The sequence below is a fragment of the Drosophila navojoa genome, chromosome 5 (genome assembly GCF_054131105.1).
Source record: "Drosophila navojoa isolate 15081-1374.11 chromosome 5, UAZ_NAV_1.0, whole genome shotgun sequence".
NCBI classification, from domain to species: Eukaryota; Metazoa; Arthropoda; class Insecta; order Diptera; family Drosophilidae; genus Drosophila; species Drosophila navojoa.
In genome coordinates, this window is record NC_142893.1 from 21,077,448 (window position 1) to 21,105,182 (window position 27,735).

General features: G+C 37.1%; 1 protein-coding gene across 1 annotated transcript; it reads right to left on the bottom strand.

Annotated features, from left to right (window-relative positions):
- Window positions 1-1,043: 1,043 nt before the first annotated feature.
- On the bottom strand, window positions 1,044-2,944 carry Vha36-2 (Vacuolar H[+] ATPase 36kD subunit 2). Its single transcript, XM_018103445.3, has one exon. The coding sequence runs from the start codon at window positions 2,779-2,781 to the stop codon at window positions 1,807-1,809; it is 975 nt and encodes a 324-aa protein (XP_017958934.1). The 5' UTR covers window positions 2,782-2,944; the 3' UTR covers window positions 1,044-1,806.
- Between the last annotated feature and the right edge of the window lie 24,791 nt (window positions 2,945-27,735).

A 27,735-nucleotide genomic window follows, 5' to 3' on the forward strand; every position in this document is an offset into this window, starting at 1 on the left:
AGAAAAAAGGAATCGAATCATATATGCAAACAGTAAACGAGATTTATAACGAAGTTGCCATGCACTTCACAGAATTAATTCACCACAATAATGATAAGTAACTGGAAAGTAAACGCAAGCTGTTTTATTTATGTAACGTTCTTCAAATACTTTATTCAAATTGTAATATTATTTACCCTGTGAAAAATTATCATTCTGTGGAAGTTTTCTTAGGAATGTTAAGGTTTTTTTTTTAAATGATAACAAATTAAGTAAAAAGAGATTTAAAAATAAGATAGAATCTTACAATTTTTAGAGTTTTTCCCAATTTAACAAATATAAATAAATATAAATGTAAGTACATATAATATATATATATAAAATTAAAGTAGTCATTTTTATCTATTCGATTATTACAATAAATTTTAATACTAATAAGGAATATCTTATTTCCTTTTGAAAAAAGTTTCGTGTTTATTTAATGTCGTATATTTTTATATCTCTGTAATTGATTATTGATTTGGCCTAAGCTCATTCAAAGAAATTTTTAATTGTTTTAAAAATATATAAATACATCTTATTTAAAAAATATATAAATATGAGTTATATAGTTTAAAAAATAATCTGGTTTATTTATTTTTTTTTAATTTTTATTTATTTCTTATTTTTTCTGCATAATATATTTGAAATAGATTTTTACATCTTCTCCATATGTGAATCGAATTTAATATTTATTATTTCAGTCGTGTCACACAGCTGTAGTTATAGTTGAGCTAACCGCCCTGTTGGGTACAAGCTCGTGCATTTGTTTGCTGCGGCACATTGCAAAGTGCAGCAATGCAGCACAGCAACAGCAGCAACGGCAGCAGCATCAGCAGCGCAGCCGACGCCAGCTGCGACTGCGGCGGCAACATCATTTGAACTGTCATTAAACTTTGACTATCATCCTTTTATTATTTGGAGCTACCGTTGCCTGGCCCATGTTGCAAGCGTTGCTGCTGCTGCTGCTGTTGCCTCATTGTTGTTGCTGCCAATTGTTGCAGCATTTTATATATATTTCGCTGTTGTTGTGTTTTGCTTTTTTCTGCATTGCGCCTGCTTTGTTGTCGCTGCTGCCGTTGTTGTTGCTGGCATTTTGTTTTGTTTTCTCTAACACGTGAGTTCACCGCAGCGCACGTTGCAAGTTGCTGTTGTTGCTTTGGCCTTTGTGTTGCTGCCAACAAGAGCAAAAGCGCTGCATGGCTTACAATATTTGTGTTATGAAGTGTGCGAGTGTGTGAGCGCACACACATTTATAGATACAAATACATATGCATGTATGTGTACAATTTTTTATGCCGTGCTCTCCTCTCTGATGTGTCGTAATAGACGTCCTTTATTATGGCCAGTTGCATTTTGTAATATGCATTTGTCAACACAAAAGACCCGGCTGCCCCGCCGCTGTTGGCCAACTTCAATTGCAGGTGAAATGTTGGCTAACGAGCAACTCCACTCGACTCGACTCGACTCAACTCCTAAAAGGCAATACAAACTGTGCAGCTTTGCCGCTTTTGGCCATCTATTTGTCATCAAATGAAATTTATGGTCAAACGCAATGAGACAACGAGCTGTTCCCATACCCAAGTGTACTTTCGGTAAAGGGTTCAACAGAAATATTCTATAGAGCTTTAGATTTAGCTAATAGTCGGGAGGATAAGACTCTGAGTCAATAAAATTCAAAATTTCTTGCAGACTTTAATGAGATATCATAGCTGGACTGGTGTAGGAGTTTCTCAAGTATATATCTAAGCATCTTCAGTGAGACATCGACTTTCGATAAAGTGATACTTAGGTATCTTCGTTGCTGGATTCGGATGAACTATACTGTGGTATCAGCGACTGAGCGCGTACGGAGAGCGTCACCTCTTCACGATCAATGTGCTTCAAGTACTCGGCGGTATGTGGATCCGGTATATGGGTCTCGGCGCGTTTCATCTGGGTGGCGATCAGGGAGTGGCGCTTGATGTAGGCCTCGCGTAGCTTCGGGTCCGGTGCCTCCCTCTCGAATGGTGTTTCGTCGAAAGTGATCTCAGGCAAATGCTGGACGTGGCCACCGTGCTTCACGTACGTTGCCAGCTCCTCTTCCGTCATATTCCTGGTCTTGATGAGCTCTGTGAAGGCGCGCTTGGCCTCCAGCTGCTTGGCCTGTGAGCGCTTCAATCGATAGAAGTCCTCGCGCTCGAACTCCTCCAGCTCACTGCTGATATACTTGGCCGTAGCGCTCAGCTGCGGCAGGACTACAAAGTCCAGGGCATTGATGCGCATATTGGTCTGATGCGAGGCGTACATCAGCAGGCGCAGCATGTACTCTAGCGAGGCGTACTCTACGATCATCTTCAGCGCCCCTTGAAAGTTCTTGCGCACCTTCTGCACCTGTTGGCCGCCGCAGCTGAGGCCCACCAGCGGTTGGGAGTTCATATCGGTGATCTCCAAATCGAAATAGTTCAACGTCACGCCCACGATCTTCTGCTGGCGCTTACGCAAGTATGTGGTTGCCTTTCGTTGGTCTGTGGCAGTCAGGGGCTTGAAGTCCGCGCCCAGCAGATTCGCCTTGGTCACTGAGAAGATGGCGTTGCGCATCACATCATCCAAATTATCCCCCTTGGCAACCATCTGGGCCTTCAGCTCCCGCAGCTTCAAATCGATTGCATCGCGCTTGCGTATCAGCAGCCGAATGCCGCGCTGGGCGGCCATGATCTTCTGACCCATCAGCACCGCATTGGCGCGAGACGGAAATATCTGTATCTTGTTGTTGACGGCCATCTTGCAGCAGCGCCCGCACCTCTCAGCAACGTCTTCCTATCACTCGCTGCTCCTTGCCACAGCCAGCTGAACGAGCCGGGAACTGCTAGCAATATTCTTTGAAATACTTTAAATTTATTTAAAAGCTTGACATAAAATTCATTTTGTTGTTCTTGAATAACTACCTGAACGAGCTTTCAGAGATCGAGAGCTAAATACCACGAGGTATAAATATGTGAATATTAAAATGTAATTTATTTAAATATTTTAGACATTTGTTTATCTTAAAATAAAATACAAATTATACAAATTGATTACAATATTCATAATTAACTTGGATATTTTATACTATTTTATTAACTTTAATTTAATAATTTATTGTGATAAAAAGTTACCAAATATTAAAAAAAAAAAATTCTAAACAAAATCTAATCATTTAATGCTTACCAAGTATTTATTCACTTTATTTTAAATAATATATATTAACTATTTAAAACGATTGTAAGCTCTTCTTTTCGTTTTCAAAAAATAGAATTTTATTTAGGATTCATCAAAAGACATTAAATTGTAACTATAATTTTTGTATTTTCTTAATAGATTTTATATCCGCATTAGAATATAGAATAAACCAAACAAAAATAACTAATGTCTGTTAACTATTATATCATATATCATATATGTATAGCATGAAGTCTTTGCTTCAATTTAGCAGTTACGTCTGGAGCTTCAAACTGGAATTAAAGCAGGAAATGCATTTGTGCCTTGTTAAACACACACACACACACACACACACTGACGTACAGGACTTGTAAAATTGTTTGCTTTTCAATTTGAACAACGTCTCTTTCAATATTTTCATTGCATTTCCGTTATGAAAGTATTTGCCTTAGTGCAGTTCGGGCTTGTTATGATTTCAACTTGTTGCACGTGAAATGCATAACATAATTTTCATTCCGCCCGCAGCCGTGGCACCGACTAGCGACTAGCGACTCTTTGGCCCTTGAATATAGTCCAGGCACGTAAAGCCTGCAGCCGCCAGAGCCGTTCTCGGTCTCAGTTCCTTGAGACTCGAGCTCCACATGCGGAAGTTCTGCCTCGGCAGCGAGAATTTCAATGCAGAGCTCTTAAAGTGCAAGTGCTGCAATAGTGGCTTTAATTGAAATTTGCAGTTGACGGCTGCGGGATAGGGGCGTGGCACACAGAGTAGATTAGCTACGTACATACATACGTTTCTGCCCAGGAAACATATGGCGAAATGCAATTGCCTTTGCCTCTGCCTCTGTCTCTGCCTTTGGCTTTGATTTAGCCTTTGCCTTGGCCGACAGGCAATATGCTGCGCCGTCAACATTAATTTTGTATGATTTGCATTGATATCGCCCGGAACTTGACACATATGTCATTTACTTGCAGGCAATCGAATCAAATTGCCCACGCTCTCTCTGGGCCAACTCGTTTGCGGAGCTGGAAACTAGAAAAGATTTGCTCATCCATCGCAGCTGCCAGCTAAATACTCTAACAAACAATTGAGTAAACTATTTATTGTTGAATTTTAATGTCAAATCTTTCATCGAATTCTAGTTACTATATTTAAAATCGGCGACTTCTCTGTGAATATTTCTCTCTGTCTATCTGATTATGGGCATACCAAGAACCTATATACCCTTGGTGTGGGTAAGTGCATACGGGCAGAACAAAGTGCATTCATTTTTGCATCGGACACGATTTATAATTCAATTTTTTGCATTACCTAATTAAAAGTCGCTCAGTTCGCTTGACAAGCTGCCGAACGGGCGGCGGGAGGCGGGGCGAAATTAAGTCGGCCCACACAGCTGACAATATCCGGTTTAATGCTAACAAAAAAATCGAAAAAAAAAAGAAAATTGAGGAAAACGATAGGGAAAAAGTGCAACAGCCGAGCGTAAAATTTGCTTGCAGCTATTAAACGGAACTTGGAAAAAAATGAAAAATAAAAGGAATAAAAAAAAAAGAACGCTCGAATTGGTGAACGAATCGAATTTCAATCAATTAATAAATGTGCAAATTAAATAATTGGCGTCACTCTTGTGGCAAAAGGCAATTCGAGAGGCGACATTCCGACGATATCATATTAAATATTCAATTAATAAAAGCATCAAAGGGTAACGTTGCTCAGCAACTTCAAATGGCCATGCCTACAGACATATATGGGATAAACATACATACAGATATATAGATTGAATGAAGTTTTATGCAAATACAGAGGACAAATTTTAAATTGATGAAAACTTACTTAATAGACAATTAATATTAATATTAATAATAATATAATATATTTATATTAATAATAATATATTAATAATCAAGAAGTCAAAATCTACTTAGTTATAATAATATATAAGATGTTAAACCCTCTCTAGGTACGGTTATTTATTACATTTATATGATATAAGATATGTACATATATATTCTTGATCTTGCTAAAAGTAGCAGTATAAGTGTTCCAATGTTATTTTAGTAGACATTTATAAAAGTTACTATTAAACAATGTCACATATCTATATACTATATACATATATTGGCACTATTGTTTACCACTGTTCCTAAAAATATTTCAGGTTCACTCAGTTTTTAACACTTTATGGGGCCGTAATAAATAGGCCTAGTATAAGCTTAGAATTATGCTCCAAAATAATTTTGTTTTATTAAATTTGTCAATATATCTCTTCGGACACCAATATTCTTTGAACAGACTCGTCACAGTAAATACTTTGATATTTTGATTGATATTTTACCGATTCTATCAACTGCTTTATTTATTTATACCCACGCTAAATAGTTTTCTAATGGATTAGAAAACTTAGCATACACTTGCTTAATATTTTAGTTTATCTGAATTCTCTATTGTGCTGCTCTTGTGACTATCCATATAAGCAGCTTATTAGTGCTCGAATCGAGTCACCTGCGTCTTTAGTTTTGATTGCTCTACTCTGCCCAGTTAAAGGAACTCCTTTTTTGTTGTTGTTGTATCTGCATATTTAAATTTCGTATCGTGCGTTGGGCTTGGGTCTTTAAGAGTTGTCGCTTACGAAATCAACTGCAAATCACGACTGGGCAAAAATACATGCAGAATCTACTGTGAATGTGGCTATATTTATGCCGGCAACTGGCAGTGGGCAACAACAACAACAACAACCACTGCCAGACCGACATGGAGACAGAGAGACAGAGGGATAGGCAGACAACAGCAACTGCAGTTCCCACCAAGTGGTGCTTGGTGGTGCTAGTGCTGCTGTTGGTGGTGGTGGTGGTGGTGCTGGTGGTAGCTAAACAAAACGTGTGCAACAAACTAAGCCATTTTTGTCGCCGCCCGTCTAAATACCAAACTTGGCTTATACAGCAGCACCCAGCAACAGCAACATCAGCAGCAGCAGCAACAACAACAACAACAACAAAGTGAAAATGTCCTGCGCAGCAGTCGAAAAGTTATAAGAGCAGCAAAAAAAAGGCCAAATCCAAATAAATCATGATTCATGACCAAAAGCCACAGAAATGCCAAAAATAAAAGCAAAAATTGCATAAAACTTCACAGAAAATACAAAAAAATGATAATACAAAAAAGAGAAGAAGAAGAAGAAAGAGTTTGAAGTGGAGGAGGCGACGATACAAACTGTTCGTGATTCGGGCCTCTGACTTTTGCCGAAGCTGCGAGTGCTACGAAAATAATGCGACATATTTTCGAAATAAAAAAAAAAAAAGAAGAAGAAGAAGAGAAACAGAGAAACAAGAAATAAATAAAAGCAACTGAATACAAAAATTGTGACAGAGCTAACGTCGCGAATCGTTAGGTTCGCATTGGAATCGAGAGTTTCAGGCTTTGCCCTTGGCCTTTTGTTTTTGTGGCTCAGTCATGTTGGCCATGTTTACAAAATGTGCCGTGTGCTAAGCATTTTTATCACGCAGCACTCCCCCCGGCCCGCCCCTTCTATGCATACATGCTGCAAACAGGCTCCAGTTAACATTTTTTGTTTCGGTTTTCTGTTGTCGTCGACAAAGTTCTTCATAAGAAATCATGTTGTCTGACGTCGTCCTCGGGTCTCTTCCTCTCTCTCGCTATCCCTCTCTCTTTCGCTCTGGCCAGCCTAAACGATCGTTTTGTCATAATGCGACATTTAAGGAATCTCTATATGAATTCACTTAACGATCTGACGCGTTGCTCCTCGGTTGGCTGCCTTCAAGGTGTGGAATTGTAATTATGTGATTGTAAAATGGTCAACTTTTAATTGCATTTAATATAATAACACGGGCATTTCATATGGGAAGAATTAATTATAAGTTGCAGTAGTGTTAATATTTTGTTATTATCTTTAGATGAATTATAATTATGCAAATAGCTTAATGCCAGGCATGAAAAGATTATAAAATAAGAATTGCTGTACCTAAAAAAAAAAAAAAGAATCATCAAGAAGAATCTATTTGAAGATATATTTCATATATATATAATTAAAAATAATTTTATTATAATATACTTATATATATTATTAAATTATATATATATTTTTTTTATTTCTTATTATTTATTTTTATATTTTGCATATAAATATAATGTGTAAAATATGTATATATCTTTTCAGTATTTTTTATACCCTGAACCCATTGGAAAATAGGAAATCATTTTAAATTTATAATTCATATAATATTCATATAATTCTTAAAGAAATAATGATTGAATATTTACTTCAATATTGTTTTTACTTCTAATATTTTTGTTCTTGTAAATACTATAAATGTTTTATTTTAATTTATTTTTATAGAATATGCAACAGAAATAAACATATATTTTACTTATTAAGAATTTTAATTATATTTATTCTTTATATTCATTTATCTGAATTTCTTTTTATTATTATTATAATTTTGTTTATTATTTTGTTATCATAATTATTATTCTATTCAAGAGTAATAAAATATATAAATATAAAATATATAATTCACATTATTTTATAGCCATTTTCATGATTTTCTATGTCAACTTTATTACCCGCTGACTCATCGTCGTCGTTTGGCAAAAATAACTATGCTCACGTTCCGCTCGCCCAACGGCCATTATTGAAACTTCTATAAAAGTCGGCAATATCCCACTGTGTCGCAGATCCATTGTCGGGCGCATTAAAATGGCTTCGGCAACAATGCGAGCCACATTAACAACCAAAGGGAACATCAACAACTTACAACTTTGTCAGGGCTACGACTGCAATGAGCCTGATGACGTTGAGTATGATGACGATTCCTGTTGCCGTTGTCGCTGTCTTGGCTTGGCATCTGCTCTTCTGCCTCGCTACCCGCCTGCACACATCCTCTACTCAGAGTCTTCTGGAGTGGACTGTCCTTTGGCTACCTTGGGCAGACAATTAACTTGCTCGCTGACTTTTAAAAAGGCATTGGCTGACATTTTTACGCGTGTACATGATTTTATTTGCCTGGCTGTTCGCTCTGGGTAATTATGGCACGTTAAAGTGTTAATGTGCCACGTTAAGGGCCAGAATCTGCTTCGCTCTCCCTCAGTCTGCGGCTCTCCATGGGTGCAGCTGGTGCGCCGGCTTTGTTTAGGATTTGCTTGTGATGAAGCCATTTGTGGCTAAAATATACGACGCATACCGTGTGGCTAGGCCACTTGGCCAACTGGTTGACACTCATATTTTAACAGTTTTTAGTAATATGACCAATTAGCTGACCGTTGTCAACGAGCGGTAGTCAGGCAGTCAGCCAGTCAGACGGACAGACGGACAGTCGGACAGCTGCTGACTGCTCGTTTATTTGCCTTCGACAAACTGAGATGAAACTGGTTTCAATCCAATCCAACTGTAACTAACCGTACGGCTAGGTCAGCCTTCCCAGAGGAGCTCACCTGGACTGTCACCTGCTCCGCATCCATTGACGTTATTGATTCGCAGCCCACAATTTGCCGCCGCCACCCAATAGCCATAAGTTATTATGTCTGGCTGAACTGGTTCTCCCTGGCTGGCTGTGGCTGTAGCCATGGACATGTATAGATTGCCATTGCCATTGCCTATTGCCTCTTGCCTATCGTCTATTGCCAATTCCATTTTTGCCTATGCCATGTGTGCCGTCTGCCTCGATGGCCCCATGCCTCATCCTCAGTCCCAAACTGAAACTCAAACTCGGCCTCATCCGCCTCTTAAGGCGTTCGAGAAAATTGCATGACAAATAAGTTTTGTGTGTCGCAGACAGTTGACATTTTTTATATGCTGAGTTATACGACGCTGTCTAGCTGAATGTGGCATACACCTCGCCCCACCTCCGCCTCCTCCCATTCAGTGGCTGGGCAAAATATTGATTTTTATAAATGTGAGCCACATGCAAAGTTGGCAGTTGTTAAAGCGAACCAATTGCCGGGCCATCATCAGGAGTTCTCTTTCGCGCTGTGGACCCGAAGCCAAGGCAGCTCTTAGCCTAATGGGGCCGATGTGTGGAGAGCCTGTGGACGATGCTCTCTTGCAATATTGAAGAAGATATTGAAGAGCATTAAGCGAGTGGGCAGGCTTATGCGATGTTTATTTTAAGAAAGGTTTATGAATACATGAACTTCAACAAAATATTATTTATTTAGAGCACTCAAACTTAAGAGCTGCTTGGCTGATTTGTATATAAGTACTTAAATGTGCTAGTACTTATATGTTAAATGTAGAAAAATTCGTATGAGTTGAAAGACAAAAAAATTGTCAATATGTATAATAAATAAGTATATATTAATATTTAAAATAAATAAATGTTAAAGTGCAACAACAATAATATATTATTGATACTAATATTTATATTTTACATATTAAAAATTTAAATGTTTATATATATTTAAAATGTTTCTAGCTAATTATTATTTAATTCTATTATCTATTACATAATATCAATGATTAATAATATAGGTATAATATTAAAATATTATAAATTATTAATTATATAAAAATTAAATTTTAAATATACATAAAAAATATAGTTTGCTGTTTACTTTTTAATATAAAACAAATATTTTTAAAATGTACAATAAATAATATCCAATAATTTTTATAATGATATACATATATCTATTTCTTTTAAATAAGACAAATAACTTGTTATTTTACACATTCTATTTAATACCAAAATATATATAAAACTAAAAAAAAAAAATCTCTTCAATGTTTAAAAAGGTTTTATTGCTTTAGCAATCCAAAAACGATTTTAACCACTCGCTGATTTTTAGCCACATAATTCCCTTTATTATTTGCGCTTTATTTGTAAGAATTAATTCATATTATTTAAATGCAGTCAAGTGCAATGTAATTTATCTTCAATATTACTCAAAAATTCTTTAATTATTCCCATTTAAATTTAAAGACATTTCCTGGGTGCTATGCCTTGATTAACTACTCAGCCACATACCATAGTTGCCGTCATAATTGTCCAAATGTTTTCATTAACAAATTTCCAGAGCTCATTAGTTAAATTACTTGACAGGCGTAAATCAATTAAAAGGTCTATGCGAATTTCTTGCATTTGCCACAGTAACAGAGACGGCCGAGTCTCGTTCCCCCCCATCCCTTCTCCCCCTCTACAGCTGAGTAACAGTCTAGGCATTTTAATTGAAATTAATTAGCCAGCACATAAGACATGCCTGGTTAACTAACAAACGAGACCCGCAAAGTTGAGCGGAAAATGAAGCCCCAGAGACAGTGAAAGAGATGGGGAGAGAGGAGCAACAGTATAGGTGCGAAGGGTTAGGGCCAAGGGGTTGCTGTTAACGACAACAATAAGCTTCAACTACTTCACGCCAATTGTTGACAGTCAGTCAGCGAAAGAGTCTCAGATGGAGACAGAGAACCTAAATGGTGGCTGAGTCGCGAGGGGGGGCAGGGAGGCATAATGACAGTCAGAGGCGCAATTGAAGTTGGAGTCGTTGCAAATATGAGTAGTTGTTGTTGTTGTTATCGTTGCTTCTACACTGAGGTGCGCCGGCATTTTGTCAGTCAGCAGCGGCACCGGCAGAGGCAGAGGCAGAGGCAGCAGCATTCGTTGTATGTCAATCATTTTGGGGCCAACATGTGAATCTTTTCCACATGAGCATTAAAGGCGCTCAGTCGGAATACGGAGACAGACAGGCACAGAGAATGCCGAGTGTACTGAGACGACGCACTGCATTTGCCATTTATGACAGTTGAAATGTCAAAAGAACAACAGACTGAAGCCAAACACAAGGCAGCTTGCAGCATGCTGAGGCATCAACAGTAACAGCATCAGCATCAGCATTTGCAAGTGTTAAGAGCACAAAAGATGACGAGTACGTCGCCGTCGTCATGTGCGCAGCTGTTTTTGATCTGCCACGGATGCGCTTCATTGCCCCCAAAGAGGCGACGAAGGGGCTGCGTTGACCCGCTCACACGCGCAGAAAAACAGAGAAAAGCACTGAGAACACACACTCTTACAACACTCACGCACACTCACAGTCACCTCGTAATTCATATTAAGTATTCATTAAAGGGGCAGTATAATTCGAGAGTGACGTTTGCCACATCTCGTTGCTTTTCGACTAGGCTGTAAGGCATAGAAAAATGATGTTTTCGATTCAAGGGGAATATATGAATGTTACACAGCTTAAGTATAAATATTACATAGCCTGAGTACTATTTATATATTCCCTTTGAAAAGATCCAATTTAAATTTCTCAATTTTTTATAGATTATTTATTTATACAATATTATATATATATATTTAAAATTTCATTATATAAATTTTATATAATTACGAATTATTTTGACATGCGTGTATTTATTAATTATATTTATATTTATTTTTTAGCATAAATTTTTATATACTAAAATAAAAAAAAAATTTTGTATACATGGCCTTTTTTAAGTTCAAGAAGAAAAATCATACAAACGATATTTTTCTTTAAACCTAAATTACCAAACTTAGATATATGGAGAAAAAAATATAATAGAAAAAAAAAACAATAAAAAAATAGAATTCATGATTTTTTAAAACAATATAATATATAATATATAATTATAAACTTAATATATGCATTTACTCAACTCTTGGATTTTAAAATTGTAGTTGACTTTATCTGATTTTTATTTAGTTATTAATACTTTCACATTAGTAAAAAAAATATATTCATATTTTTCAATTTCTTTATTGTATTAAATAGCCAGATATTAATTATTAAATAGTATTTTAAAATGATTCAAATATGTTCTTACAGAGCATTAGCCATTCGTTCATTTAGTTATTACATATTTTGCCTTTATTTTCGGTTGGTTTTTAGCATTTTAATTGTGTGCAGTGTGGACAGATTTGTTGAAATGCTTGTTAAAAACGCATTTTTATGTCAAAAGGAAATAGTCGCTTGGTTGCCAGCACACACACACGCACACACACACACACTCACACACATGAAAAGTCACATTTTGAATGTGTTATTTGAGCAATGAGAGCGAAAGGCGTAAAAATCTGCGTAATTAAATTTTATTTCGGGCTGTGCCACGCGCAGCTGCCAGCGATTGGTGTTGAGCGATTGCTGCCGTATGCTACGTTGGCTAATTAGCTGCGCTGTGGCTCACAAAGCAAAGTTGAAAGAATAAAGAAACCAGAAGGGAGATTGAGGTACATCAAAGCCAGGCACGTGACCCAACCCAACCCAACGCAACGCAAATCCAAATCGAATAAGCCCAGCTGTGGGCCAGCCGACCAGGAAATGTAACTGGAACACCTTGGCAGCAAGACAAATCCATGGATGGCTGTCAAATTAGCAACGCAAATTGCAAAACCAACACACAGACATACAAATGTATCTATTTATCTTTATGTGTGCCCCCTCTCTCTCTCTCTCGCTCCCCCTGTGTGTGTGCATAATTTTCGCAAACATATTTATGTCGCCTCTTTGTGCAGCCACTTAGTTAGGCTTGTTCTGGCGCTCAAGTGGCTCTCGTTTTGTTTGCTTTCTGCTGCTGCCCTTTTCGCTGCCCCAACCGCAGCCGCAGCTCCATCTCCATCCGCATCCCCATCTCCCTTTACCAGTCGCTTATTGCTGCTTATTCATTTCAATTCAGTGGATGTCGGCGCTGCGCTTTCATCTTTTGCTCCCATCCACAGCGTGCCACATGGTGGCAAAGTCGTCAGCGTCATCAACGCCTCGTGCATCCCATAATAAATAACATTGCAGCATTATTCTGTAAATTTTGAATAAAGCCACAAGTGTTGCATTGATATACTACTTATGTATGTCAAGGGGCAGCTGATAATCAAAGCTAAGCCAAATACAGATATACCATACTCTATCATTTAATGCCAATATGCATGCATATTTGTTTGGCTTATTAGTTTCGGATATTGGCTTCGTTATCAGGATGACTTTTTATTTGTTTTGATTTCATTTATATGTACGCTGCAAAGAAACTTCTACTTGAATTTGTGAGCAATAGCTCTTTGAAGCTCTGAGGCTCTGAATTATTAATAGGCAAGTCCAGATAGAATTGTCTGCAATAGACATTTTTCAACTTTAGTCAGACCAATCACATCATTAAATTTAAAATTGATTATTAGTAATTCAAAAAGCTATGTATTTATGTGGGTGTTAAAATATATTTATTAAATAATATTGATTGTTGATCATTTAGAAGCATATAAATAGATTTTAAATATTTCAGTTTTGTTATATTTATTTTTTGAACTATATGAAATTTGAAAATGTATAATTAATTAAATATTAAATTTTTAATTCCCATTATGTTAGCACAAGCTTTGTTTAAAGATGTGTTAAGGAGTGTTGCGTCTTAAGACCAATGTTATAAAACAGAGTATGAATTTTGGGTATACCATTCACCATACTCTGAAAAAATGAGAGAGATTCCCAGAGGCAGACTTTACCTAGTTCCTGAACTATATCAGGTCAATACTAAATTTCTTTTGCTTACTTCCTTTAGTATACACATATCCCCGACTGTAGCACCATTCCACATTTCAATCTAATGCACTTTGCTTAAATTTGTTGGCCTTGAATATGGGCGTGGCTGTCACATCAGCAGGTCGTAAATTCGTGCGATTATACATTTGGCCGGAAGGCTTCCAATGCAGCGCTCAGTGTTTTCAGTTCTCTTTTATTTTTTGGAGGCGTGCTAAGTCAACGATGTCATCGACTATGATGTGAGTCATAAAAACGAGCAGCGTTGACAATTTCAAAAGGAACAAATACAAATATAAAGATATACATATAAATGTGTGTATGTATTTCTCCATTTATGTCATACGTAGAACAATATTCCACTTGAGTGGTATAAGACAACATTCTAATCAAAATAAAAACAAAATAAGATGGCTAAAGAAAACATTACCAAGGCCACATCACATTTATGAGTTATGCCTGAGATGTGAAGAGTTTTCACATGTGTGAATCAGCGCAGGAGTGGGGGAAGGAGCGAGGGAGCGATGGAGCGAATGAGCCGGTCCAAAGATCAAACATCAACAAAACATATAAATACATATCATAAAAGTATGGACTGCTCTCGGTGTAGAACCTGGATGGACCACGCCTCGTGTCATATAAATTCTTCCAAATCCAGAAACATAAAAGCTGCCTTGGGTTTTGTTGCCACATAAGAATCTAACATGTTTTACAAGCAATCAAATTGCATTTTTCACATAATACACGAGGCAACACGAACACAATTCAGAGTTCAGTTCTCGCTCTCTGTGCGCCGCCGAGTGGGCGTCATAAATAGCTGGGGCAGAAGGGGTTTAGGTGCTTTAGGAGCTGCTCAGCGCTGTTCGAGAATTCACAAGTTGCCGCTAAAATAGCCGAAGAGAGATTAATATGCAACAATGCGATGCTTTATGGCGTACCCAGACCCGGACCCAGGCTAAGTTCATCCGTTGAGCAGAGTTTGTTTACCTTTCGGTCTAGTCGTCGTTCGGTCGGCCTGCTTATATGGTCTCTAATTAGTCTCACAAAAGGTATATTGTCTATTGGGAAATTCATAAAAAGGAAATGAGAGCTTGTTAACAGTTCTGTAAATTCCAAAAAATTTTATTGTACATATATTTATTATACAAATCTGTAAAAATATATATGCACATATATAAATTGACAGATTTTTACGAAAATATAATTAATAATTAAAATATTTAAAATTCAAAATTTTTAGTATTCCGAGAGTCATAGCGAAGGTAGCATGAAATTAATAATTTATATAAATATAATTATATATAAATATATATATATTATATATAAATTTTTATAAATTATATGTACTTTTGGAATAGAGTATTCGTACATAAATATAATAATGTATCATTTAATATCAAATAATTTATATCAGAAATCATTTATTTAAAGCAAATACACAAATAAATCATTTAATCAATAGTTGAATATAATAAAAATAGAAACAAATAGTTGCAAAAAATGTATTTTTCTTAATTGAACATGTAATAATAAATTTTAAATTATTTGATTTACCTAATTTTTTTAAACTCAACTTATTGCCGTATAATAGTAACACATTCACTTTAAAATATTCCATGAGTTTTACAATTTTATTAAAAATTCTGAAATACTCTAAAATAAATCTTTTTAAAAATATATTATTTATTTTAAAAATTAATTTGTATAAAATAATGTCTAACTGTTATATATTAAATATAATAAATAATATTTTTAGATATGTAATGTCTCTATCGAACTTATCAATTAATTTGTGGCCCTTGCTGATGCTTGAGCGATGCAAATTTTTTTGTTTTGCTTATATGTTGTTGTTGTTGTTGTGCTTTGGTTGCTTCATTTCGCGCAATTTGAGAAAAGACAATGACGATTGATGTTCGGATGGCTGGCTCTGTCTTGGATGCAGAGCAAATGACATGCATTTAATCAAACGCGTCGAGGCAGTTTCATTTGTTTCACTTGTTTATTTGCTTTGTTTTCATTCCTGTTTTTTTTTTTTTTTTTTTCTGGTAAAGTTTTCAGCGGCAGCTACTGATAACGAGTTTTGCGCATTAAGCTCTATTATGGAGCCTACAATTTCAGTTGGCGCAGCATGTGTAAGGCGCGTCTGTGTCTCTATGCGGAATCCTTGTCGAATCCTTGTCGTTTATCTAGCCCAGGCAGACAGTCGGCCTGCGACGCCCCAAAGCGATAATGGAACTTAGTGGAGGATTCTGGATTCTGGATACTGGCAGAGGGCGGTGGGCGGTGGGCGGGGGCTGTCATCTGCGAAACACTCGTTTAGTGTAATTGGGCCAATGGCGCTGCGAGTTACACCCACGCCGCCGACAGCGGGCGGTAGCGGCTGTTGCCAACAAAAGTCTGGCAACAAAAACTGCAAACTTTTTGGCCAAAAAAGATGAAGAAGAAAACCCACAACAACATCGACAAGGCAGCACAGACAACTACATTCATATATATGTACAGTTATATATATTTATTTTTTGGTTGGCCAAAAAGTTTTATATTTTATGACAGGCCAGCCATGCCAGACGCAGACAGACAGACAGACGGAAGGACGGACGGACGGACGAATAGACAGCCGACATTTGAGCGACACTTGCAGTTTACAGAGATGGATTCAGAGCACAGCAGCTGAAGTTGAGGCCAGGATTGGAGTTTGGTGGGGCGGTAAACCGTTTGGATAAACTTGCAGACATTGGACGTGCTCAGCTCTCAGCTAGACACGCAGACAGACAGTCAGCTGTATATAATTACAGTTACAGTTACAGTTACACTTTCACTAAACTGTCCGCCAAAAAATGCTACCCCTCCTGCTCACTCTCTCCCACGCTCTCTATCTCTCTCTCCTCTCTTTGGCACACATGGCCGCCCCAGCCCATAAAGCTGAAAGTTTTTTAGTACAATTTTGGAGATGCGCTCTGTGACCCCTTTAAAAGTGTCAACCGAATGGCATGTGGCCTGACGTCTGTCGGTTTAGCATAGTTTTATGGCGATCATAAAAGTAAAAACTGAGCTGACTCATACACAGAGTTGTCTAAGAGGCGAATTAGTTTAATTGCAATACATTCTCAAGTAGTTGAATACTATTTTAACTGCATTATTTTAACTGCAAAGAAAAACATATTTGCCAAATACATATAATAAATTAAAATGTTATTTGTAACAATTTAAGATAAAATATTTATATTTTGACAGCCAGCCAAAGTGGAGGGAGTTGAGTTGTTATTTTGACTGTGAAAGTTTAAGCAATGCATGAATATTTATAAGGCGTTTCCCATTTGCAAAAAGAGAAGATGAGGAAGGACTCTGTGTGAGTGAGAAAAGTGTTTGGCTTGCCTTTGCTTACTGAGCTATTAGCCTTTTTGTGAATATGCTAAGAGAAGGAATTCAAAGAGGCATTTAAAGAGTTCTTGAATTATACTAGGAGAAGTCATTCAAAAAGTAAAGCTACTTTAATTCAGTTCAGTTGTATGTTCTGTTATAATTAAGAATTCAAGTTGTAAACTCTTTATATTAGTATTGAAATTTCATACAAAAAAGCTCTAACTTTGTCGCTTCGCATGACACGGCTATTGAAGCATGCTGATCTCCGATTTCTGCTTCCCTGGAATCGGTGGCCCAAGTGCATGGTAAATACGTATAATTACAGCCTATGGATCATATTGCATAGCCAACTTTATACGCTGCTATTCACTCGATTCTGAGCACTTTTAACTCTTAAATTATCACATAGTTTATCAAAGTAATCTTACAAATTCTTAGATTTTCAAATTCATAGTTCACTGTCTCATTTCATATCCAAATTTTTTTTTTGTCTAGCTCACACCATTTACTTAAAAATATATAGGCACTTATTACCCATTTGTGATGTGCTGCAGTCGTTCTTAATTTATTTTTAATGTACTAATTTTTCGTGATACCCATGCTGAGCTCCAGAGCTAGATATATATATATATATATATATATATATATATATATATTTATTTATTGGATATTGTTTTAATTTATGACACAGATATTGTATATGTTTGATTGTCTGTGAATACTTTCTCATATGCTCCTTCATTAATAAGTATATATATTTTTTTAGAATTAACATTTCTATATTAAATTATTGTCAATTTAAACTCGAGCACTGGCTGCTAGGGCAGTCGCCTTCGTTTATATACATTATGTCCTCACATTTACATCAGTTGCATGGATCTGGAAATTTTACATTTTATTCCTTTTTGGTTGTCCCCAATCTAATTTGCGGCTTTCCTGTCTTGAAAAGTCCCTTAATGATTTGAAGCCGACTAAGCCGCTTTGCAGCCAATCTCTTTGTGCTCTTTGACCCACTAACTGATCAGCATTGCAATTGCTTTAGCCTAACTTTCGCTTTTGCTGGCCGGAGGTCAGCTGCATCGGCTTTGGCCAGCGAATTCACAAAGACAAAGGGCTGAAAGTTCTCTGTGCTTTTCGTTTAGGTAAAGGAATCTTGTTTGGCATTTGAATTTTGTGTGCATTTGTAGTTCTCGAGCTATTCAAGGACAATTTAATTATTCAGACCCATTTTCGTCTATTTTTTTGCAGCTCTATTTCTCTCTTTTTTGGTGTTCTACAAACAGCTTGCACTTCCGCTTCCACTTCCGCCCCCACTTCCGCATCCGCCTGCCCCTTGGACGCCATTGTTGCGCTTGTCTTTAGCAGCAGCAAGCAGCAGGCTGTTGCTGCCGTCGGCATCCGCGAAATGCACATAGAAAGAGAAAGAGAGAAAAAGAGAGAGCGAGAGAGCTGTGCAACTAGGAAAAAGTTTTTCCATTTCCTCATCGCTCGGCTGCTGCAAAGTTCGCTGGCGCTCTAATGGAACTTTAAGCTAGATTAATTTTTTAATTAGTTCTTTTGTTGTTGCGCCTTCGAGTGCCGTCTAGCAGCCAGCCAAGCCTCGCCCCGCCCCTTGCCCCACCTCGCCACCCGCTGCATCTGTCTTTTGCCTAAAACAACCTTTGGCAAGTTTTTCTTCGAGCTGCGCTCATTTGTAGTCGTATCCATTTCAACGAGCAGCGCATGCAAACTAATTTTCCGAGCACTTTCTGTATCTATTTTATTTATACATCGCGCTGCTTCCACAAAGAAGCAAACTAATTTTAGAGACCCAGCGCAAAAATGCTGAAGGTTATTTCAACTCTTCCGCATAAATGGGTTAAAATTTTAAAGTAACTCGATCATATTTAAGTCGAGTACGATCTGCTAAAGGGATATTCAATGTCAATCTTATGCAGTAAATGGTGTGTGGAGGAAGTGAGAATGCCTGTATTTATATATTTTAAATTTTGTTTGAATAAACTAAAATGATTTATATATATTTATCTATTTACAATTATTATAATAATTTTGTATCTAAGACTTTTAAGTGGTGTGAGCTAGATGATACAAATATATAAGAAATGAGTTATTATGGACAAGTTCGATAATTTCGCCAAGGAATTAAAGGCATTTAAGTAAAACCTTCATCACTTAAATGAAGTGTCTATTAATTATATTTTTAGCTCAAATTTATAGTTTATATTAAATAATAAAAAAAACAAGTAAATAATATTGTAATAATTTTCTGTACTTGTTTCGCCTATGCAATTATAATATTAGTTTTATATTAAAATAAAAAATTAAATAAAAACAAAATGATCAAAAAAGAGATTAACTTCAATCTGAAGCATTACTTTTATTCTTAAATATAATTTAATAATTTATAATTATAATAAATTTTAATTTTTTATACGTAATATATGTAATGTAATTTAATATAATATTTGAAGACTTGAATTTAAATTGGTTTATCGTGGAGTTATTATTTATATATATTGTGTTTATGCAGATTTAAGAGTGAATTTATCGAGGTGCCTTGCGTAGAGCTTAGTTGCCCGACACTTAAATAAATTTCAGTGATAAAATCTACGATTATTGTAGAGTTTTTAGAATGCAATTTATTCATTTCTTTATCTCTTATATACAACAAATTGGCTTTGTGAGAAACCTTTTTGGCTTTTTGCAGTCAAGTGAACAGCTGCCCTTTAAATTTGCGGCCAGCTATGAAAAGCGCAATTTATCGAGAAAAAAATAACGCAGAGAACTGAAAATACTTAATTAAATTTCCGTTTCAATGTGTCAAAGTGTGAACAACACAATAATTTGGTTCTTTATTAACGGAGGCCGCTGTCGTGTGGGCGTGGCTGGCTGGCAGGCAACGGGGCAACAGCAAAGGCAACAATCTAGGCAGCAGCTGCTGCACGAAATCCTTAATAAAGTTAACGTGCATGTGTGTGTGTGTGTGTGTGTGTGTGAACGCGGCTATATCCTGCCACCGGAGGTGTCAATTTAAAGCCAATTTAATTTGTGCGACCGGCGGCGGCTGCCCCAAAGAACTTGCAACACGCAGTTTAAAGCCGCGCTTGCAGCTTGCCGCGCTTGCAGCAGCAGCAGCAAAGGCAACAAGAATCAATTTGAAACTGAATTCGAATTCAGCAGAGCGAGAGGGGCAAGACAGGAGGGAAGAACTGCAGGGAGTAGCTGTTCCCTGGCAGCAATGGAAATTACAATTTTTAACTGCGTCTGTCTTGGCCAACTTGTTGTTGCTGTTGTTGTTGCTGTTGCTGTTGCTCTGCATATGCCGCTTTCAATTAAAAGGCATTGGCCAACACCACGAGCACTGGACATTCGACACGATGCAGTTCCACATATGTGTGTGTGTGTGTGAGTGTGTTACTGCCTTTGGCCAACGCATTCGAACCAAATGTGACAACAATGGCAACAGCCCCCTCCCCCAACCAACAACATGAGCAACAACCAGTGCGACCTAATTTGAAAGCCAATTTAAAGCTCTTGCGAAATGCCAGAAGTGCCAAAGGCGAGGGGGATGGGGGCCGGGAGGAGCTCTTGCATGCAACTGCAATTGAACTGAACGGTAAACGAGCCAGCAGTGCAGCAGCAGCAACAGCAGGAGTCGGAGCAGGAGCTACACTAGCAGCAGTGTTGTAAGGCTGGCAAAACTTATTGAAGGTGAGAAGTAGAAGCATGCTAGAAGCTAACTGCAAACTACGTTTCTATACAGTTCACAATATTCTTTCTATGAAAATATCCTTATAAATAAAAGAAAAGAAAAGGAAAAATCTGAAAGCAATAAACTTCAATGTAAATTTCTGTATTTTCATATAAATACATATGTGAGTATTGGAGAATATTTTTTATTATTATATTATTATTTATTTATATTGACATATTGCGCACTCTTCATGCTCTCATTCAGTATTAAACATGTTCTATATTTTTAGTATTATGAACCCAAGACTCATATGGGTATATATGTATATACCCATATGTATATTACATTGTGTAACTGAGTACCCAGTACTGAGTACTGAGAAGGAGTTTTTTGTGTATTCTTATGCAAATAATTTCACAGCTGACAAAATAATTTTTAGAATACTTTTCTTACTTAACACTGAATTATTGTTAATAATAATTTTATTCATATATTTGTTTTTTTTTTTTTTTTTTTTGTTTTTTTTTTTTTTAATGTTTTTACGCCCATGAATGCTGTTGGATATCAACAAATTAAACATTTCAATTTATTAAACAAACAATTCATAAATTGGGAGCATTCTTACATTTTTCTTTATTTTTCTTACTGAATGAGTTTTCGGTTGCCAATCCTCAATTGTTACAAAAAATAAATAAGTTAATAAAAATTAAAAAATCACAATAATAATAAAACAAAATAAATAAAAAATTAATTAATATAAAAAAATAATTAATTAATTTAAAAAAATAATTAATATTTAAAAAATGTATGAATAATAATGAAAAAAGATACATACATTTCATAGACAATACAAAACATATATTAAATAACTTAGGTATTAAATATATGATTTGTATTGTCTATGAGATGTATGTATCGTCTTTATTATTATTAATATTGTTTATAATTATTTTACCATATGTTTTCTCGAAATCAGTCAAGTTTCATCAAAAATTGCAGCTAAATGCAATTTATCTAGAAATAACTACGCTGCTGAAAGTGTCCAATGTAATGGGTCTCAGCAGAATTTTATGTTTACGCCAGCGAGAGCAGTCCTCGGAAAGAAATTGACTTATCGCTGGCTGCGCTCCACTTTAGCCATAAAAATATAAAAATGAGAAGAGAAAAGAGAAGAAAAGAAGCCCCAGACATGTGCTCATCACAATAAAAGTCTCCTATATGTGGCACGGGCTTAGTCCACGGCATTCGACGACTGGGCCTGAGGGCAACAACTGCTAAGCTGGTCGACTTACTATCGCTTGTCATGTAAAACACAAAACTTGGAGCTACACTAGTCAACTGGGGCTGCTGCTGCGAAATGGCAAATGGCAAATGGCAAATGCTGCAAGTGGCGACAAGTCGCAGCCTTTGCACATTTGTAGAGAGTCGCAGATACTTGTGCATTCGTGAGGCACGGATACCTGGCTAAGTTCTCGCTTTTTGTTGTTGTCAAAGACAAACTGCCGTGTATTAAATTCTAGCCCAAAAAGACAAAATGCAGCGACACGCAGTCGGGGGTTAGACGGGTCACAGGGGGCGGGAGACGGCAGGGACAGCAGGAAGAGGGGATTGCAATTGGATTTGCTGTTTTGTGCATGAGATGGTTCGTTTGCCAGCACAAAAACTTATCTGGCCAGAGCAGAGCTTTGCTCTAAAGCCAGAGCATAATGCAGCAGCAGCAGCAGGAGCAGCAACCTCCTCTCCAGTGACACAGTTTCTGGCCAAGAATGACAGAGGGGGAGAACATGAGACAAGGGGGAGCAGTTGTGTGTGTGTGTGTGTGTGTGTGTGTGGAGGAGGGGGCTATATTAAAATTTCTAGCCGGACAGTTTTATTTTCATGCCAACCTCTACACCCGGCCACCTTTTGCAATGTGCTACATTTTATTTGACTTCAACTCCTGGCGCCCTATTCCTCTCGTGGGCTATGCAAAAGCCAAGTCTCTGGATCTGTCTCCCTCGCTTTGCCTCTGTGGCTAACAAAAGTTGTGCGCAGTCAGTTGACATAAATTTTGTTAGCCTACTTTTGGCCAAAATTGCTCACAGACAATGCACAGAAGCAATGCGCTATTATTATCCATTTCGCTCTACGGCTACAGCGTAGGCGTAGACGAGGAAAGAGCGAAGGAAAGTGGGCGCGGCTGCCAAAAAATATACCCCATTAACTGCAGATAATTGTTGAATTTCACTTTTTATGGCGCTTCATGTGAAAGTGCACTGACTTTTACCCGAGCAGATTACACAGATTTAGGGTAATGGGAAAAGGGATGGAATTATTGCAAGAAATGCAAATAAATATAGATTTAAATATGTATATAAATTTACATATATACATTCATACGTGTATACATAGATATATAATATATTTTATTTAATATATATATTTTTTTATATGTATTTAAAAATATAATATACCATACATGTTTTTCAATATTTATTTTGATATAAATCATAAAAATTTGGGAACTTATTTTTAATATGAATATTTTTTTTATAGTTTCATATTCCACTTAAGTCAATAATTTGATAACATAAATTTAGTTGAATATCTTTTACTAGGCCATAATATTGACTTTAGATATCATATGCATATTTTACAAAATATAATGTTGGATTTGGTGATAGGTGGATCCAACTGATCTTCTAATAGAATTAGATTTAATAAATAATACCGTCATATCATTCAACTAATTTATTGACGTTTTGATAAAAATGCGCTGTAGACTTTTAGATAATAAAAAAATAAAAATAAATCAAAAATTAAATAAAGTTAAGAAATAAAATAAAATAAAAATATAAAAAATAATTATAATAATAGTAATTATAATAACAATGCTTAAGAATTTAGGAAAATTGTATAAACTTTTAAATGTAATTATTTAGTACATAAATATTAGGAAAAAGGAAATGTTGTATATAAAAGCAATAAAGCCTCATCAGCCAATTGGTAATATTAATACTTTATTTCTATTTATATTTACTAGTTCATTTTAGTTTAATTTTTTTTTTTTGTCAACACATCTTTTTAAATAAATAAACGCATTACAAGTTAAATTTGCTCAAACAAATATGTTACTTTTATATAAATGTAATTTTTTAATTTGAGCACTAAATACGAAATATTCAATTTAAGCCAAGACCCATCTGCGTTTCATTAATTGAGAGCATTTAAAAGTCGTTTCAATTTTTTCATGCATTTAGGGGGGAGTCATTTTAATTAAAATATTACAGGTTACTTGATGGGGGGTGGCCGGGTGGCAGCTCTAACGGTTAGCAGAGCTCCACATTGTGGCGCTTGCGACGCGCTGCATGCAACTAAAAAATAAATTTAATTATGCAAAAAGTCCGCGCTGCACTCAGCTCGAGGGGAGCTGCCAGGGCCCAGCAGGAAATTATTTCAATTGTATGCACTTGAATGAAATAAAAAAGAAATTTATAGAAAACCAGCAGAAGACCAGCTGAAGAGGAGAAGCAAGAGGAAGCAGCAGAGCCGAAACGAGCATTTCAAGAAGCAGCCAAAGCACAGGCCAGCAGCAGCAAGTGCCATACTTAGAAGCAGCTGAGCAGCCGATGGGGCAGCCACGTTGCGGCTTGGGGCATGGGGCATGGGACATGGGGCACAGTTGCCTGCTGCACAGGCCATTTGAATGAGGTGCTGACTGACTGACGTTGGCCTGGCCAGAACCAAAGCGAACCGAACTGAACAGGCCAGCAAAAAACGAATGAAAAAAGTTGGCAAGCAGCGATTTTCAACTTGAAGTGCTTGAGCAGAGGGTCGTGGCGTGGAGGGGGGCAGGACGGCGAGGGACACTCGTTTGGCGGTTTAGGCTACCTTTTTGGCCGGGCTGAGTGCCACTTTTCGGAAATTCAAATTTCCGATTCTTGATGATTTTATTTAAATTTGCGTATTCGAGTGTTTGTTGGAGCCACTCGAAGTGCCGACTGACTCCAGCTCCCCGAATGTCTGCCAGCTTGGCTGCCAGCATGAGGTCTCCTGTGCCTCCGCCTCCGCCTCCGCCGCTGTCTTTGCTGTTGCCTTTGTTTTTTGGCGCAAATTGTTTAAATTGGCAGGAATTTGTGCGTTGCAAAATTGGGCACGTCTTTGAGGGCTTCGGCTTTTAGGCCAATTAACATAGTGCAGCTTAGCCATGATTTATGTTTTACGGCTCTTGGGCCCCAAAAACGCAGCGACGAACCCTCATTATCATATCAGTGCGGCAGCTGCAGCGGCTGTTGCCAAAGCTTCCACACTAACACACACACACACACACACACACACGCCCACAAAAAGAGGCTGCAATTTGTAGATAACACACACGTGTGTGTATTGCATCCCCCTACCCCTAACCCACGCTCTCTCTATCGTTGCTCTCTGTGAAACGCACGCGTGCAGCATTCCCATTAGGCAAATGCGCAGCTGCCTCTTAGATTTTTGCCCGAAATGGAGGCGTGGACAAATCGAAGTTTCCCTCAGTTATTTATGACATTTCGTACGGCTAAGCGTGGCTAACTTAGATTTCAGATAGTCTTTCGTTTCATTAGTCGATCCCTAACCTTGGTGGTCAGTATTTCTAGCCACGTTTCGTCTGCTTTGCTGTGTGGCTTCGTCATTGTGAGGGCCTCGTGTTAGGGCGTGGCAGCTGCTGCCACTGATCCACACAAAAGTCAAATAGTTACCCTTGTTACTTCCGCTGCCTCTCCGACACGCTCTCTACCCCCACCCCCTCTCTCTCACTGTCTCACTGTCTTTTTGATGTAAAACATGAAACAATAAATTTCCCATAGACGCGATGCTATCGCCGAATGCTTATGCAGAGGGGAGATTTTCGGCTGTATTAGCTGACAAATAGCAGCGAAAAGACTCGAGAGTTAGTCCGAGAAATCTGATCTGCGTAAATTAAAGTCAAGCCAGGGCAGATTATGAGAATGTTGGATTATGGCATTAGTGCATAGAGCCAGAGCATGATTATCTGCAGTTAATATCTAGATATAAGTGTGTCTCTGCCATGAATTGAGTAAGCCCTGCCTTAAATGGCTTCAATGGGTTCAACTGTTAGCAATCTAGTAAGGAAATTGGTAAGTCGTATTGTCAAAGTCAAAGTTAAAGTAAATAGACCTTTTAATAATTAATGAATAAGATCGCCCAGCAATAAAAATGCTGCCAATAATATCAGAAGCAAACAAAAAATATAATAATAATATAATAATAATATAAATAATAAAATTTATATATTTATAATAAATTTATTATATTTTGAAATGGGCATACAAAATGGATGTGTAAACTATTATATAAGGTCAATATGTATGTATAATAGATACTTTTTCGTTTAAATGTAGATAGACATATTTATTCAATCATATGAAAATATAAAATATTAGTTAAATTATTTTCTAGCCTATCATTTTGTAATAATATATAATTATCCCATATATTATCTTTTTTATGCCCTGAACCTATCAAAAAAGGGAAATGAGGGAATAATATCAGCCGTTGATTCCAAGCCTGGAATAAGACTTTTATTTTGCCTGCTTAAATACTTGGAATCAGTTTAGTTTGTCTTACTAGATTTAATATCTCTTAATAAAAACGCAGTGATCGTGTAAAAAAAAGAAAATTCTGTACAGAATGAGAGTGCAAAACTTCTGTGAAGTTTATTAGAATTTTCTAGTAGACAAGGAAAGGTAAATAATAAGAGTAGAAAGTGCAATAGAATATGAACCTTAACTACCAAAATTATAAATATGTATAACAGTTGAAAGCAATTGCGAATTGAGGCAAATAAAGCACAATAATAAATAAATTTTATCTACGTTTGCTTATGAGTGCACTAAGATGAAAGAGTGATACGCATCTAGACCTCTAAGCACTCTTAGCTTGAGAGAACTCATTGAATGAGCAATTGTTAGCAGTGTTTCAGCATTAAGGAGTGAGCATTGGTGTTATATCAAATCTCTGCAATCGTTGCTCACAATTCGAGGCTACACACATTCCCTATTTGATAGCAGCTGAATCCAATGGACAGAGTTCATGTGAAGGAATACGAGCTGGAATATATTCAAGGCACATTGATTATACTTGTAGAAGATTCATTTCTAGATACCCATTTGGCTCTATCTGCCACTAGCTTCTCTAGTCGTTTGCTTGTTGCATTGAACATCTCGTGGACATCTTTGGTATCGGCGCGCTATATCACGCATTCCTCATCATGCAGCATGCGGAATGGAGCATGCAGCATGCAGCATGTTGCGTCCAAAAAGGGGCAATTGCAATGCAAATGCTGCCACTTAGACACATTTCGAGTTAGTTATGCCACGAAAATGGCCAATCAGAGCCAACTAAGTAAGCCGCTCATTTGAGAGAAACAAACGCCTTCAGTTGCACGTTTAATTGCGGCTGTTGCCACCAAATTGCATTTGAATATGTTGCCTCAGTCTCAGTCACAGACTCAGTCTCTCTATCTCTCTCTCTCTCTCTCTCGCTCTCTGTCTCTCCATCTCTTTCTCTGTGTGCAACATAATATAACAGACCAAATTATACCACTTATTGCAGACCCCGCGCTATGCCCCATTTCAAAGACTTAACAAGAAGGAACTACAAAAAAAAACAGATAAAAAGAGAACCAAATGAACGACAGGCCAAACGGCTCAACAACCAGGCCAAAATTGTTGTTGTTGTTGCCTCGGTTGTTTTAGGCACTTTTCGCCTTGGCGTTGTCAGCATAGTTAGCGCACAGATCCAGATCCCCAAAGATAAGTTCAGTCGGGCACAGCTGCGCCGAAAATCGTTGGCATTTCGCGCATGCGTCGCCCCTCCTCACAGCTAACTGCAACAGAGGCCGAGCTGATCAAGCAGAGGCAGAGGCAGAGGCAGCAATCACTGCGCACAATGGTAAAAGCATAGCCTATTAGCAAATTTTACATTATAATTTTATTTAAATAAATGA